The sequence below is a fragment of the Papio anubis genome, chromosome 2 (assembly GCF_008728515.1).
Source record: "Papio anubis isolate 15944 chromosome 2, Panubis1.0, whole genome shotgun sequence".
In the NCBI taxonomy this organism is placed as follows: Eukaryota; Metazoa; Chordata; class Mammalia; order Primates; family Cercopithecidae; genus Papio; species Papio anubis.
The window spans coordinates 169,600,773-169,618,252 of record NC_044977.1 but is presented as its reverse complement, the minus strand read 5'-3'; the positions used below and the strand labels follow the sequence as shown (position 1 = coordinate 169,618,252).

At 37.9% G+C, this 17,480-nt stretch overlaps 1 protein-coding gene across 4 annotated transcripts in view; it reads right to left on the bottom strand.

The window, feature by feature from the left end:
* UBE2E2 (ubiquitin conjugating enzyme E2 E2) overlaps positions 1–17,480 on the bottom strand; it is a 380,189-nt gene that overhangs the window by 81,119 nt on the left and 281,590 nt on the right. For all 4 annotated transcript variants that reach the window (XM_017955946.2, XM_021934910.2, XM_017955947.2 and 1 more), the window contains exon 4: positions 8,127–8,259. In XM_017955946.2, coding sequence (XP_017811435.1) covers positions 8,127–8,259 — 133 coding nt within the window. The remainder of the gene's footprint in view (positions 1–8,126; positions 8,260–17,480) is intronic.

The following is a 17,480-nucleotide window of genomic DNA, read 5'->3' as shown; positions in this document are numbered from 1 at the left end:
ACTAAGAGGGAGACGTGCTATAGCAAAAAATCAAGTATAGTAGTGGTTGTGAAGAAGTTTATAGGGAACCTAGGAGGCTGGAATTTGTCATCCAAGAGCCTCTCTGAAAAGGTGACATTTGAGCAGACACATCAAGTGAGAAATGAAGTGAGTCATGTGAATTTCTGGGTGGCATACAAATGCAGGCAGAAGGAAGAAGAAAGGCTTGTGAAAAAGCAGGCTTTGAATATTTGAGTAAAAATTGATGGTTGGCAACTTTGAAAACTATTCTGTGAACGGGGTGGTTCTATATGGTTTTACAGGCTTTTATTCAGGAGCTGGGAATCACTGAAGGATTTAAGCAAATAATTTACATAATCTGACACACTATAGAAGGAAGCTTTAGGCTGTGCGTGGTGGCTCATGCTTGTAATCCCAGCACTTTGGAACGCTGAGACGGGTGGATTGCTTGAGCTCAAGAGTTTGAGGCCAGCCTGGGCAACATGGCAAAACCCCATCTCTACCAAAAATACAAAAAGTAGCTGGGCATGGTGGCAAATGCCTGTGGTCCCAGCCATTTGGGAGGCTGAGGTAGGAAGATTGCTTGAGCCTGATAGGTGGAGGCTGCAGTGAGCTAAGATCACATCACTACATTCCAGCCAAAAAAAAAAAAAAAAAAAAGGAATCTTTCAGCATATGGGATGTACTGTAGGAGGGACGAGGGGTGGAACCAGGAAGACCACATATGAGATTTCCACAGTAATCTGAGGGAGGAGAACAGTTGACGGTGGTTTGGGCCACAGAGTTTCTAGGGAAAGGTGGTGAGAAATGTTTAGATTCTAGATTTACTTTCAAGATTGAGCCAGTAGGACTGGGTCTGGCTAGCTGTGTGAAAGGAGTCAAGAATGACTGTAAGGTTTTTAGTTTCAGCACCTGGAAAAATAGAGCTGACATTCATTGACATGGGGAAGACTCGAGAAGCTGGTCTGGCTGATGTGGAACAGGGTAATCAGTAATAGGGCTTTGGATTTGTTAAGTTTGAGATGACTACTGGATGTTCAACTAGAGATGTCAAATAGGTAATTCAAAATGTAAGAAAGAACTTGATCCACGGCCAAGCTTTATATGAATGCATGAACTCAGGTTAAAAACAAGTCAATTCATGTTACTCCATGACAACTGCGTGTTCTCTAACCAAGGCCAGAGTAAATGAGTGGGTAGCTGGGTTTACACACATAAATCACTGCTCTTTCTGAAAATTCTGGGAAACACATTCAACTTTCCTCTTTGAGCAGTGGCAGCAACAATAAAAACAAGTACATAATAATAATCTAGTAAGGGTACAGTTGTGGAACTCATTGTTGAACTTCAGTTACAGATCTCTCTCTGCCTTTCAAATGCTGAATATCACTGTTTCTTATTGTAACTAATTAGCTACCTTATTTATGAGTAGCCATGAGAAAAATACAGATTTCGAAAACTTGAAGACCCTATCTATTTCACTCTTCAAAAGCAGTTAAGGCCTTCCCCATTAGCTGACATTAGTAAACAACCCATAGTTAGACTTTATAAAAAATAACAAACAAACCCATAAACTGATATGCTCTGACTTGATCTCTAGGATTTTAAAATGTACTTGCTAAAATTTGTAGTGAAAGAACAAATTATATTTAAAAAGATTTTGAATATCATTCTTAATTTCACTTACACTTTATTGATGTAATTTTTTGTCTTGTTTTATAAAACACCTGAGGCACAAATTTTATCACCAGCAGACACTATCTTCTTGCCATTACCAAAGAAAACAATGTTTCCCAGGAACATGGACACAGCATGTCTAACCTGTGTATAAGTGGCCTGAAACACTGAAAATTAAAAACAAACATGCATGACTCTCTCACCTACCTAATTCCAAATCTATTTAGAATGAACACTTATTTTTTATGTCATGTACAGATCCACAGTGAGACAGAAAAAGCCAAATTAAAAATGTGTTACCCCTATGCATTTCTACTGAAAAGACAAATATCTGACCTGTTACCTAACATGAGTCCTGAGTGAGGATGTAAGTCATTAGAATTTCTAAGACAGGCCAGGGGTGGTGGCTCATGCCTGTAATCCCAGCACTTTGGAAGGCCAAAGTGGGCAGATTGCTTGAGCCCCAGAGTTCAAGACCAGCCTGGGCAACATGGCAAAACCCTCTCTCTACCAGAAAAAAAAAAAAAAAAAAAAAAAAAATTAGCCAGGTGTGGTGCTGTGTGGTTGTAGTCCCAGCCTCTTGGGAGGCTGACATGAGAGGATCACTTGAGACTGGGTGGAGGCTGCAGTAAGCCATGATCACGTCACCCACGTCACTGGGCCACAGAGTGAGACCCTATCTCAAAAAAAAAAAAAAAAAGAAAGAAAGAATGTCTGAAACAGAAACATTAGATAGAGTGTCATAATATTTTCAAAGTGTTTTTGGTAGAAAAAAAAACCCAACATAATATATTCCTTTAGTTTCTGAATTCTTCAAGCATCCTTGTTAATTTTGTTAAAGTAAGACTTTTTTTTTTTTTTTTTTTGAGACGGAGTCTCACTCTGTCGCCCAGGCTGGAGAGCAGTGGCGCAATCTCAGCTCACTGCAAGCTCCGCCTCTCGGGTTCACGCCATTCTCCCGCCTCAGCCTCCGAGTAGCTGGGACTATAGGTGCCCGCCACCACGTCCGGCTAGTTTTTTGTATTTTTAGTAGAGACAGGGTTTCACCATGTTAGCCAGGATGGTCTCGATCTCCTGACCTCGTGATCCACCCGCTTCGGCCTCCCAAAGTGCTGGGATTACAGGCTTGAGCCACCGCGCCCAGCCTATTGTAAGACTTCTAAGATAAAATGTTTTTTATATTATTCACAAAAAGAAATAATGAGATAGGACAACAGTATACATGAAAACTGTCATACATTTCACAGGTAGTCAAATAAATGTACATTCATGTAACCATAAGATACCACTTTTCATCTACTGCCAGTAAAAAAGACCTAAAATACTCAAAGCTGAGGGGAGTGTAGGAAAGTTCTACACTGTCATGTTGATGGTCACAATGTAAACTGATACAATTTTTCTGAAGCACAATTTGTCAATCTTTACCAAAAACTCTATAAATATGTGCAAACTCTTTACCTAGAAATTCTACATCAACAAATTTAACCTGAGAAAATAATCATAAAAGTATAAAGATTATGTAATTTTAAGAATGTTCATCACATCACTGATTATAACAGAAGCAATGAGAAGAACCTAAATGTCCAGCCACATGAAAGTGATTAAATTTTGGTATATTTATACAACGGAATACTAGGTAGCCCTTATAACTGTAACACAATTAAATGTTTACTGGAAGTATATAATATGTGGCACTGGATGAAAATATAACATTAGATAAAAAAGTAAACATGAAGCCATGGGGAGTATGGCCCAATTTTTGTAAAAAGGTGTATGTGTGTTTATGTATATATATGTGTACAGGCCTGTATGTGTACATATTTATATGTATATGATACAAATGAAGGAAACAAAAGTCTTTTTTTTTTTTTTTTTTTGAGACGGAGTCTCGCTCTGTAGCCCAGGCTGGAGTGCAGTGGCCGGATCTCAGCTCACTGCAAGCTCCGCCTCCCGGGTTCACGCCATTCTCCGGCCTCAGCCTCCCGAGTAGCTGGGACTACAGGCGCCCGCCACCTCGCCCGGCTATTTTTTGTATTTCTTAGTAGAGACGGGGTTTCACCGTGTTAGCCAGGATGGTCTCGATCTCCTGACCTCGTGATCCGCCCATCTCGGCCTCCCAAAGTGCTGGGATTACAGGCTTGAGCCACCGCGCCCGGCCCAAACAAAAGTCTTAAAACAGATATACCTAAATGGCATGAATAATCAGTTTGGGGGAGATTACAGGTAATTTTTTTCCCTTTTGCTTATCTGCAATAGTTTTTTAATTCTATAACAAATATGTAGGCTGCAAAATGAATAACATTAAAATACTTACATATTAAACTTTTAAAATAAAGTACAGATTTTGAGCACTTTGAGGAGTAATTTTATTTATTTATTTATTTATTTATTTGAGACAGAGTCTTGCTCTGTCCCCCAGGCTGGAGTGCAATGGCGTGATCTCAGCTCACTGCAGCCTCTGCCTCGTGGGCAGTACTTCTCATGCCTCAGCCTCCTGAGAAGCTGGAACTACAGGTGTGAGTCACCATGCCCAGATAATTTTTATATTTTTAGTAGAGATGGGATTTTGCCACGTTGGCCAGGCTGGTCTCGAACTCCTGATCTCAAGCGATCCTCCTGTCGCAGCCTCCCAAAGTGCTGGGATTACCAGAGTGAGCAACTGCACCTGGCTGATGAGTAATTACCTATAAATTTAAAAACTAATTATCTATGAATCTAAAAGCTAATCCCCAACAAAACACAAAGCAACTTCTGGCCGGGCGTGGTGGCTCATGGTTGTAATCCTAGCACTTTGGGAGGCTGAAGTGGCTGGATCACCTGAGGTCGTCAGGAGTTCGAGACCAGCCTGGCCAACATGGCAAAACCCTGTCTCTACTAAAAATACAAAAAATAGGCCGAGTGTGGTGGCAGGCGCCGTAATCCCAGCTACTCGGGAGGCTGAGGCAGGAAAATCGCTTGAATCCAGGGGCGGAGGTTGCAGTGAGCTGAGATCGTGCCACTTCACTCCAGCCTGGGCAAAAGAGTGAACTGTTTCTCAAAAAATAAACAAACAAAAAAACAAAGCAACTTCTACCTTGAAAACAGGTATCTGAATTAAAACATTAAAACATATGTCTACACTGAAAAACAAATAGGCATAAAAAGCTTTTATACATTGAACACTAGCAGTTCATTACACTTTTCTTTTTGGCCATAATGTAGTATTCCTAGATGGAGTTCTATTAAACAGGTATTTTCTCAGAGAAATAATATTATAATTGGTGGTTAAGTACTCAATTGAAGACCTGACAACAGATGCAATGGACAATGTCACACAAGAAAAGATACCATGTAAAATGCCTTACCTCCTTTGAAATAGTAAAATTGTGCTATAGGTTAAGTAAAAGGCATAAACATACAAGAAATTCAATGTCCTAAAAATTGTACTGAAATATAGCATTTGAAAAGTACTAGTACTCAACCTATTTAAAACTAGAACACTAAGTTTAATGAACATTATGTACTCAGGTAGTAATTGTTTTGCTTGCCTTATTAGAATTTGGCAAATTCTGGAAGAAATTACTAGAAGAGCTCATCTCTGATTTTTAAAAATTGGGCAGTGGAAGATAGGGTGTTCAACCTGACCAAGCCCTACTGTGAAAAAGTTTCTGCAACAAGAAGGGGCATCTCAAATCGCTCCTCTGACCTTTAAAAGCTACACTGGAGCTCTACAGTGTTTAGAAGTCCTCATAAAAGGTTCTATTTATGAGAATTTGGAAAAAATAATCTCATGAACCCAATCATGCTATGGACTAATTTTATGGTATGTATATCCACACAAATAACCATCAGTTAGCCCATCCGATGTTTTTATAAGCCTCTGCTCTTATAAGTAATTTCCCCTGACAACTACTGCTTCCCTGGTTCATTCTTCAGAGTACTGGGAAATGCTGCAGGAATCAAAATGCATGGCTAACGTGAAAAAAAAAAAAGAGCAAAGGAGAGAAAAATACCAAGTAGCAGAGAAAAAAAACCCAAGACAACTTGAAACATGTACTATTTAAACTAACAGGACACTAGAAAGGCATGGAGACGTTACATCGAAACTATTAATAAAAGTATTTGTTTTACTTAATAGCCTTCACTACACACCAAGTTTTTTCTCCCTCGAGTAACACACCTATCTACAAAATCTGATTTCTAAAACTGATATATCAGGAGGTGATAATTTGCTTTTAAAAACTTTCCACAGGTATCTATCAAATGTGCATTTGAATTGTGGTTCTAGGTACCAAAGTTTGATTTTTTTTTCTCCTTAGAGATTTTCTGGTCCAACTCATTACGTGGAGGGATTCAATTATTTTCTGGTAAGATTCTTGACAGGTAGTAACTCAGTTTTTTCTTGAACACTCCTAGTAAAGGGAAGTGTGGTGTCTCAGAAGTAGAGTCACACACAAGTTGACTGTCCAACTGTGGGTCAGATTTCCCTCAGAAAAAATTGAAATCTACTTCCCTGTAACTGACACCCTCCTGCTTCTATTTTTGTCCCATCCAACCATCCTGGATAAAGTCCAACGCCTACCCACACCATAGTCCCTGAAACATTTGAGGACAGATAAAGCATTCTTCCCATGCCCTATTTTTACCAGTCAAGTTCTCCATGGCAAGTGTGTATAATTCAGTGGAAAGTACATAGCCCCTGGAGTCAGACTTCAGTAGATTCCTGGTTGTACATTCTTGGAAAACCATCTATGTTTCCTTCTCTGTGACAGGGGAACACCCTAGTCTTACTGGAGCGTTCTGGAGAAGAAATGAGTTGGCAGAGCTGATGCCCAGTAGAGTGCTCGACTCAGTGAAGAATGTCAAGAATGCGATTGACTCTCTCCCCACCAGCTTATTCGAGCTTTGTTTAACCACACATTTCTGTCATTCAGAAATTGGATAAGCCCACACATTTTGTGAAACTGCTAATCTCAAGGAACAGATCACATCAGATTTACAAGCAGCACAATATCCTGGTCTGAGTTTTCTTCCTCCTTCCTCACTCTGTGCATCCTTTACTGTAGAGGCTGAGAAAGAAAGGTCCTTACATCCCTCGTAGTACAACAGATACTCCAGGTAACTTAAGGGCTGGTCTAAAGCAGAAAAGAAAGGTATAAGGGTCCCATCCAGTAAAGGGAGAAGATAAGTATTAGATTTACTATGGCTTTGTCACTGAAAATCTGCCAAATGCAAGCTCTTGGTGGTCACCAGTGCCACCAGCCCTGACAGCTCGAATAAAATGTATTGTGTAATGTAGGAAGAAGTATGGGCTTTGGAGCCAGGCTTTCCAGATTCAAATCCTTATACCACCATTTGCTTGATGCATAATGCTGGACAAGTTACTTAGTTCCTCTGTCCTTGGTTTCCTCATTGAGGATAATTATAGTTACTACTTTTTGCTTTGGTAACACTATCTAAGCATCAATGGAAAGGAAGGAAGAAAGGAAGAGCAGGGGCAAAAAAGAAGAGGGAGGGGAATTATAGAAAGTCATCATGAAGGTCTAGTCTTATTCTTGTTTTCTTATATTGTTCACTCCAACCTACACAATGCAAACAAGTTTTCTATCCCTGTGCATTGTGACCTTAAGTCAGGGCCAGATGAGAATTCTTTCTTGGTAGCCAAAACATAGTGTCCTCAGGGTCATTTCCTTTGCCATAGTGGAGAACAAATGCTAATAGAGATGACATGATTTAAAAACATCTGACTTATAGGCAGTAGAAAGGAATGTAAAGACTTTCTAAAGTATATAATCTTGGCTTAAATAAGTGAGAGTTCTTTCATGTTCTGATTTCACTGCACTCTTCCACATCAGATATGAACATAAATGACTTTTCATTAATTAATCAGTTTCATTAATGAACTATTATAAATACTTCTTTACTAAATTTTCTTAACATGATTTTTACGTCTCTGTGGGTCATACTTTCCATACTAGTCCATGTGTACTACATGTGAGCAGCTGAACTCTAGAGGCACCAAAACTCAAACCTCCATGGCTCGTGCTATAAACTTTGCCTTGGCAAGGCTTCCTCCTCCTTTAGCCTGATTCTTGAGCTTAGCTTGCTTGGGCTCTGGCTCCAGGCTACGTCTGATTCTCTGGGCTCTGGTACTAACCCTGGCCCAATCTTATGCCCCCATTTTCACCCATAAAACATGGTGTTTTATATTACATTAAAATGTATAACAAAGAAAGGAGATAATGAAGAGAAAAAGGAGGAGAAAAAAACAATGAAATCAGTAAAAAGTTGGGGTGGAGGAATAACCTACAATTTTTTTACACTGTTTCATTTTATACACTATCAATCCTGGGAAGCTGTCTGTGACAACAGAATAGACATGCATCCCTAGAAATGTATATTTAAGAATAAGTATATGTATCTAGAAATATAATCCATATTGCTAAAAACCAATGAAAATTCATACTGACCTTAGGGGGTTTAAACGGATAGTCTGGTGAAAAGGTAATGTCAAGAAAGAACACCCCTCCTTCATAGACAGATCCTGGGGGTCCCAATATAGTTGACCTCCATTCATAAATGTTGTCTCCTTTGGGTCCAGCACTGAAATAAGACATACAAATGAAATGTGCTTAGAAATTATATAGAGGCTGGAATTTAACAAAATCTCTATTTATGATAACCAATTGAGCAATTCCATAAAAACACAAAAAGTTAATCAGTTAACTCTCTGTTAAGATTCATATTGTTATTACTTAATAAAAGAACACCAAGATCCTCTTTTGTCATTCACAACCCTAAGCCTATGGAACAAGAGTCCAAGGACCATATGCCAGAGGTAGGAACACAAATGTTTAATAAAAGCATGAAATTATTTGTGATGTCAGAGACAAAATTTCAAAGTTAGAAGGGCCTCTGGGGAATGACTAGTCTGATCCCTTTGCTAACAACTGAGAACACAAAGGAGGTTCAATGTTCATCATCCAAAGTCTCTGCTCAAATATCATATCCCATCTGAATCTTCCTTTCTTTCTTCCCACCCAAAGGACTTCCTGACCCACACATCATGAGCAATAAGGTCTGTAGATGGTAAGATGTATCATTTTGTTTTATAACTGTGTTTTGTAACTACTGCTTCTTTCCACCCCCTCCAGAAGGTGCTTGAGGAACAGGTTGTACCTTGTCCTTAGTGCCTCCTAAGTCAGTATGTTGGATGATGATGGATTAATAACAAAGCAAATGAAGAAGCCACACGGCTACTAGCAGTACACATGTCTCTGAGTTTCAGAGAATTTTGCTGAAAACAATATGGCCCACGTGAGTCAAGTGAATTGTATTAGTTCTCTCAGGTGAAAAGAAGGGCAAAATGAGATTAGGATTTAGCTTTCCAGTGTTCTTTTTGTTTCATCAAGCTATTACCTACATGTAATAATAACAGAATACTAGAAATTCTCCTCACACCCTATAACAAAGTAGGCAACCCTATTAAGAGGCTTGGGAAAGATTTTGTTGCCAATAAGGATTCAGCTTCTTTTCCCTCTTATTTTGAAATGAGTTTATATCTACAAAAAACTCATTACTAAGCAGCCATTTTATCACAAACAGCCATTCGTAATTTAAAAAACTCCATAAACTTAGCAAAAGTGGAATAGAAGGAAACTTCTTTAACCTGATAAAAGACATCTATCAAAAATCTGACATCAACTACTATATTCAATGGTAAAATATTAAAAACACTCCCTTTAAATTGATGAGTAAGACAAGAATGGCTGTTATCCCCACTTCTAATCAGTACTGTACTAGAGATCATATTTATCAAAGTATGAAAATCAGAAGGAAAAATAAAAGGTATATGGATTGAGATAGAAGAAATAAAATAGTATTTGTAGTATATATATATGGGCTTTTTTTCCTGTGAACCTAAATACTACATATATATATGGGCTTTTTTCCCTGTGAACCTAAATACTATATATATGTATATATACACAATGTATTAAACTTAATAAAAAGAGTTTAGCAAAATTGCTAGATATAAGCTCAATATCCAAATATCAACTTCATTTCAATACACCACCAGAAAATGCAATTTTTTTTTTTTTTGAGACAGGGTCTCACTATGTTGCCCAGGCTAGTCTTGGACTCCTGGGCTCAAGTCATTCTTGGGTCTCAGCCTCTCAAGTAGCTGGGTTTACAGGCATGCATCACTGGACCACAACTGGCTCCTAGAAAATGTATTTTTAAATGAGTTGCAATAGGTCTTGTAAGGAAGCTATGAATAAAGTCATAAAAGATGTGTAAGATCTTTATGGAGAAAATTATATAAAACTCACTGAAAAATACTCATAAGAGTTAAATAAATGGAGAGAGATACCAAGTTTATGGGTAGGGAGACCTGATATCAGATGTCAATTTCCCCAAATTGATTAATCACAATTCCAATTAAAAAGTCCAACTGCTTTTTAAAACCAAAATTCGACAAGTTGATTTACAACTTTTTTTTGGAAGCTCAAAGAAATTCCTCAAACTTTTCCACACACATATGAAAACCTGATTTATGTCAACTGATGGGACTAGGAAAAGTTTTTATATTTGAAAAACAGAGAAACTGGATTTTTACCCTCAGTAAATAAACCAACTCTGTTGCAGATGGATTAAATATTTAAATGCAAAAGTCAAAATTTTAGAGTTTGACTGAAGAGAGTGACAAGGCAAGCCACAAACTGAGAAAAGATATTTGGATCATATAAAAGTGACCAAATGCTAGTGTTGAGAATATACAAGTTCCTAAGAATCAACTAAAAAAAGACTAACTCTATTAAAAAATACATAGATATTTCCAAAAAAAGGGAAACACAAATGGCCAATAATCATATGAAAAATGCTCAATATCATCAAAATCGGGGAAATGAAACTGAAAATCACAATTCAGTAATATTATTTTACAAAATGCAAAGGCAAAAATAAATGCCAGATAAAACCATGTGTTGATGAGGATGTGGACAAACCAGAACTGCTATGTACTGCTGATGAGTATGAGTAATCACTCTGGATAAGAACATAGGCTCATCTAGTTAAGTTGAATATACAGTTGACTCCTAAACAACAGGTCTGCATTGCGTGGGTCAACTTAGATGAAGTAAATTTCAAGAAAATACACTAGAAAAATTTGAGATTTGTGACAATTTGAAAAAACTTGCTGACAAAGCACTAGCCTAGAAATATTGAAGAATTAAAAGAAAGTTAGGAATGTCATGAGTGCACAAAATATACAAAGGTATTAGTTTTTCTCATTTACTACCAGAAAATATATACCAATCTCTTATGGAAAAGTTAAAATTATCCACACAAACGATACATGATGCCATGTGCATTTAAAAGAAACGTAAGCAAACACAGAGAGTATTAAATCACAATAAAATGCATAAAAGTAACTGTGGTACATACTATACTACTGTAATAATTTTGTAGCCACCTCCTGTTGCTATTGCAATGAACTCAGCTATTGCCAATAGCTGCCTAAAATGCCTAAAATGCCATGTGACAAAAATCATCTCTGCATGAGCAGTTCATCTCTCCAGCAAATTGCATACTGCGGTAAAAACTGATCTCTCTCAGTTCTCGCCTATTTTTCATTGTGTTTGTGCAATACCGTAAATCTTAAATAACACCATGAGATCCATACGAAGGGCCACTAGTGATTCTGGAAGTGCTCCCAACAAGCAGAGAAAAGTCATGCCATTACAAGGAAAAGTTGAATTACTTGATATACACTGTAGATTGAGGTCTACAGTTGTGGTTAGCTGCCATTTCATCTTGTAAACAGATGATGTAAACTTAGGGTAACAATAAACACAGTACAATACTGTAAATGCATTTTCTCTTCCTTATGACTTTCTTAATATTTTCTTTTTTCTAGTTTACTTTATTGTAAGAATACAGCATATATACATATAACATGCAAAATATGTGTTAACTGAAATGTTTATGTTATGAGTAAGACTTCTTGTCAACAGTAGGGTATTATTAGTAGTTAAATTTGGAGAAAGTCAAAAGTTATACATGAATTTTTGATGGCACGGGGGGTTGGTACCTCTAACCCCTGAGTTGTTCAAGGGTCAACTGTACACCTATTTTACAACATAGCAATTATACTCCCAGGTATATACTACAGAGAAACTTTTACATGTGTGTACCACCAGAAGACATTGAGAATGTTTATAGAAGCACTATTTATAATAGTAAAATTGGAGACAACACAAATGGCTACTGACAGAAAAATGGGTAGGAATACTATACAGCAGTGAAAATATACAGATTAACATGAATGAATCTTAAAAATATATTGAATAAAAAATTAAGACTAAAAAGAATATATACAGTATGATACTATTTCTGCAAAGCTTAAAAGCAAGCAAACAAGGATATATACTGTTGAGGGACCCATAAATATGAGGTAAGAAAAGAAAATGAGTAGGAAGAAAGTTCAGAAGAGTGGTTTCCTGGGTGGGAGTAGAGGTTGGAGAAGCAGCATACTGAGCTTCAATGGTTCTGGGTATGTTTTACTTCTCAGTGTGTGCAGTGGATTCAGGTGCTTTCTGTTTTATTACCAGGTTTTCTAATCTGCCATGTGTTAGATACGTTATTACATATGTACCAAATTCTTACATTAAGAAAAATTATGTCAAAATCTACCAATATGGTGAGAAAAGCAACGTGCTGCATATGTACAGTGTGATCCTACTGTATAAATTAAAAACAGATCCTACTTATTAATTTATAAGATCCTACTGTATGAATTTACAGGTCCTATGGTATGAATATTTTATATTATTTATGGATACATATCTATGTCCAAGTCTTTTAAGAAATTATCTGGAAAGATAAACCTAAATTCATGATAATGGTTATGAGAACAACAACGGATGAGGGGGAGTGGGGAGATGGGAGGAAATAGATGTAGAGATGGGAAATGAAGCAGAGTTAAATTTTATTTCTAGTGTTTGATTTCTCTTGTTTAAAAAAAGATGAAGTAAATAAAATCACAGTTATCCTAGTTCATTGCAAAGGGCTGGAATATATTGAGAAGCAGTGGTGTAAGGGACTACAGTACAACATTACTCCCCCATTGCCCCATCACCTCCTTCTCCTGAGGCTGGCAATGAGGCACAGACAGAGTATATTCAGCCCAGATGACAATAAAGCTTTGGCAACAACAGCCTCTTGTTGCCAGACAGGCTCACTCACTCAGATGAATAACACACATGGTTATGCCTTGAGCTATAATTAAACCCAATACGAATAGATAACCTTATCAGAAGGAAGAGCTTAAAAGTAGAGAAAATTACAGGTTTATAGTTACAACATTACTTCAAGGTAGATGAATAAATTCAGTTAAAAAAACCACACAGGTGAGTGTATACAGCTATGAAATAACATACACAAACACATCTAGCAAATCCCAAGCTATAATTTCTCTGAGTCACTGTAAGAAATCTTAAAATAGCCTCCCAAGGATGGTAACCACAGTAAATTATAAGATACAGGCTAAATCAGGAGTCGCTACCAAATAGTGCGGCTGAGGAAGGGACTCCGAAGTAGAAGACGGCAGTATCCCACCAAGAAGGGCAATGTCTGCAGATAACATAAACCCAATTTTTGCCCATTCCAAGTTTTATTTGGCTCTCAGTCAGAACTCCAAGTTGTATTGGTTCTTTGAAGTTAGTCAGCTGTCTATGTAGTTATTAACAGTGGACTAAAATAACCCAGCTAATATTATCACTCTGAATTGGTTTATGCTGTCAAAGTGTGCCTCTTTAAGAAATCTAGCCAGTAGCAACAAATTATCTTGATAACCGACTAGTCTTCTAAAATGCATATAAAACTAGCCTACAATCACAGCACTTTGGGAGGCCGAGGCAGGAGGATCATTTGAGGTCAGGAGTTCGAGACCAGCCTGGCCAACTTGGTGAAACCCCATCTCTATTAATAAAATACAAAAATTTGCCAGGTGTGGTGGTGGGCGTCTGTAATCCCAGCTACTTGGGAGGAGTATCTGGGATACTCCTATCCCAGGAGATAGGAGATGGGATACTACCTGAGGCAGGAGAATTGCTTGAACCTAGGAGGTGGAGGTTGCAGTGAGCCAAGATCACACCACTGCACTCTAGGCTGGGTGGCAGAGTAAGACTCTAGACTCTCAAAAACAAACAAACAAACAAAATGCATATAAAACTAATACTCTTTCCCTTATATAAATTTTTTTTTTTTTTTGAGACGGAGGCTCGCTCTGTCGCCCAGGCTGGAATGCAGTGGCCAGATCTCAGCTCACTGCAAGCTCCGCCTCCTGGGTTCACGCCATTCTCCTGCCTCAGCCTCCCGAGTAGCTGGGACTACAGGCGCCCGCCACCTCGCCCGGCTAATTTTTTGTATTTTTTAGTAGAGACGGGGTTTCACCGTGTTAGCCAGCATGGTCTCGATCTCCTGACCTCGTGATCCGCCCGTCTCGGCCTCCCAAAGTGCTGGGATTACAGGCTTGAGCCACCGCGCCCGGCCAAAAATTTTAACATTTTAGAAATCATCTAACATTTTAGAAATGTATCACTTGAAATCCCAAAGCTTACAGCAGTGGTTCTTGAACTGCACAGCCCTCTGCCCCACTCCTATTTGGATATGTACTAGTTGAGAACCCAACATCCAAAACTTTGCTGTATATGGTAGCCATGTGGCTATTAAGCACTTGAAATGTGGCTAGGGCAAATTGAAATGTGCTGTCTGTATGTGGAAAATATACACCAAAGGTTGAAGACTTAATGCAAAAGAAAGTAAAATAGCTCATTAATAATTTTAATTACTATTTACCTATTAATTTAATAATTTTAACGAACAACTACATGTTGAAATGGTAATACTTGGAATGTACTGGCGTAAAAATTTATTAAAATATGCTTCACCTATTGCTTTTTCCTTTAGTGTGGCTATCAGGAAATTTAAAATTATATACGTGGCTCACATCATATTTCTGTATCATGAATCGAGAATTGAGAAAGAAATCTGTAGACTGGGCCGGGCGCAGTGGCTCAAGCCTGTAATCCTAGCACTTTGGGAGGCCGAGACGGGCGGATCACGAGGTCAGGAGATCGAGACCATCCTGGCTAACATGGTGAAACTCCGTCTCTACTAAAAAACACACACAAAAAAAACTAGCCGGGCGAGGTGGTGGGTGCCTGTGGTCCCAGCTACTCGGGAGGCTGAGGCAGGAGAATGGCGTGAACCCGGGAGGCGGAACTTGCAGTGAGCTCAGATCCGGCCACTGCACTCCAGCCTGGGCAACAGAGCGAGACTCCGTCTCAAAAAAAAAAAAAAAAAAAAAAAGAAATCTGTAGACTGTTTTTTCTTTTAATGATCACTTATCTCTCAAGCTGATCAAATAAAATTTGGTGCCGGAGGACACTTGCAGTACAGAGCAATGATGAAGAACATAAACAGGCTCCGGAGTCAGATTAAGTTGTCTGAATCCTAGCCTTGGCATTTAAAGCCTGGTAGGACCTGGGTAAATGTGTAATTTTTCTATGTCTTAGTTTCCTTGACTGCAAAATGAGATAATTATAGTACCAATCTTGTAAATTTTTAGTAGAATTGTACTCACAGAACTTGGAAAATAGTAACCCTCCAAAGGTCAGTTGCTGTTGTGGTTGCTGTTACATGTTGTAGATGATCAAAAATACACTCAAAGAGGCTGTTTTGTAAATTTATAAGAATGGTTTCAGAACTGAAAAACAAGGCTACAAAGATGTGTACATCAAAAAATAATAGTAATGATTCTGTAAACTAATCTTATGATGTATATTTAGACATAGCAGAACTTTAGAAAACGTGTATATTCACTGCTGCCACTCTTAGGAAATTCAAATTATCAATGAATAGAATGTTTATTTAACATCAGGATTTTCAGGTATAAGGTTATTTAGTAATGTTTTCCCACTTGCAACATTCCGAAAATGATCAATTCCCTTACTGTTTTATTTTCAGATTCTTTTTTTTTAAATAAGAAAAAAACCTAAAGCTTTCATAGTTAAATTTCAAAATAAAAACACAATGAGGTAAATCTTTTAGAATGAAAAATATCAGCAAATTACGATTTGGCTGAATGCCCAAGGTTGCTGCTTCAGGAGAAATTCTGCAACGGAATCAAACCACGTTCAGCTTCCCATGCTGCAGCCTACAGTGGAGGAGCCCCTATGTACAGCTGAAATATTACATGTAATAAAAGTCATGAAAATAATTAGACTCTCACTGTCTTTACTTAAGATCATAAGATGCTTTTAATATACTGAATACTTTTCAATCTGCTGTGCCACATCTGTGATTCTAAGACCAAGAGTTTTTGGCTCTGTCTACTGCTGTTTTACTTAACACCGACTTTGGGACAGGTAAAGAGGAAGGATGCCTTGGCAATGTTGGGATTCTGGCTCCATAGAAAGAATATGTCTGACTTGCCACCACTTTTTACTTAACCTTTCTGTGCCTCAATCCCTTCGTAAGTAAAATGAGATAATGGTACCTCAAAATAAAGTAAAATATCTCATTAGTAATTTTAATAATTACTCTTTATCTATTTAATAATTACAGGTTAATAATAATTACAGGTTGAAATGGTGGGCTAAAAATGTATTGAAATAAAATTCACCTATTTCTTTTTTCCTCTTTTTAATGTGACTACTAGGATATTTAAAATTACATACATAGCTCACAGTATATTTCTACATCATGAATCAAAGAAGTTGGGAGGTTATTGAGAGGTTTAATGATATTATTACAAAAAAAGTGCTTAGAACCTTGCTTGAACATACCAAATGCTGAATAAACATTAGCTATGTATATTATAAGTCTAAATCTTGATTGAAGGGATTATAATTGATGGCATAACTAGAAGAAATTAAAGGGGAACGGGCTTTTTAAAATTAATATTCATAGAATAAGCTAGCTGAATATAAAGTTTTAACGACAATGGATACCTAAACTGTGTGTTTAAAAAATCTAATCATACTACACAGCAAGTGAGAATTGCTGTCTGTTAATCCCACAACCCAGTGAAATTCTCTTACAATATGTGTGTGACTGATCAGGTAGGGAACATCTTGTCTGAACAACAGGTGTTCAGTCCCTGTAAATCCAGGGAACTGACCTGAAATTACTAGGGATGGGGTAGTGAGAAGATGAGGAGGGGATTTTTCAAAAGCTTTAGCAATCCTTGCTTATAAGCAGAGTCCATGTAACTGAATTCATCCTTCCTGTGGGAAAGTACATTGTTCACATTCAAACTATATACTGCACCTATGTCCAAAGCCCCTTTGGAAGCTAGCTGCAGGGATATTGAGATTTTGGCATACAACACAATAATGAAGGTGTTTCTCTAGTGGCAGTCTCCCTCTAATTTAGGGTTCTACTCCATTTTGTTTGTCCTCTTCAATGTCTGCCTACTTAGGGGCTCTACCATCAGCTACCTAGTCTTTTCACCTTCATTCTGGGTATCTCATTATCTACCTTTGACAATCACCTACCAAACTGTTAGCATCTCTAATCTGGTCATAAATCTGAGAGTCATCCTTGACCATGCCTCTTTTTTCTCCTCTGCTCTAATCCCCCAAATCCTGTTGAATCTTACTTCATTGTTATCTCTGTACTATGATTATTGGCCGCATCAGCTCGCATGTAGATTATGGCACCAGCGTCTTGCATGGTTTCCCTGCCTCCAGTTTTGCTTCCTTCCAATCTGTTCACCAAACTGCAGATAGGGTAATTTCCAGAAACTCCTTTAAGTA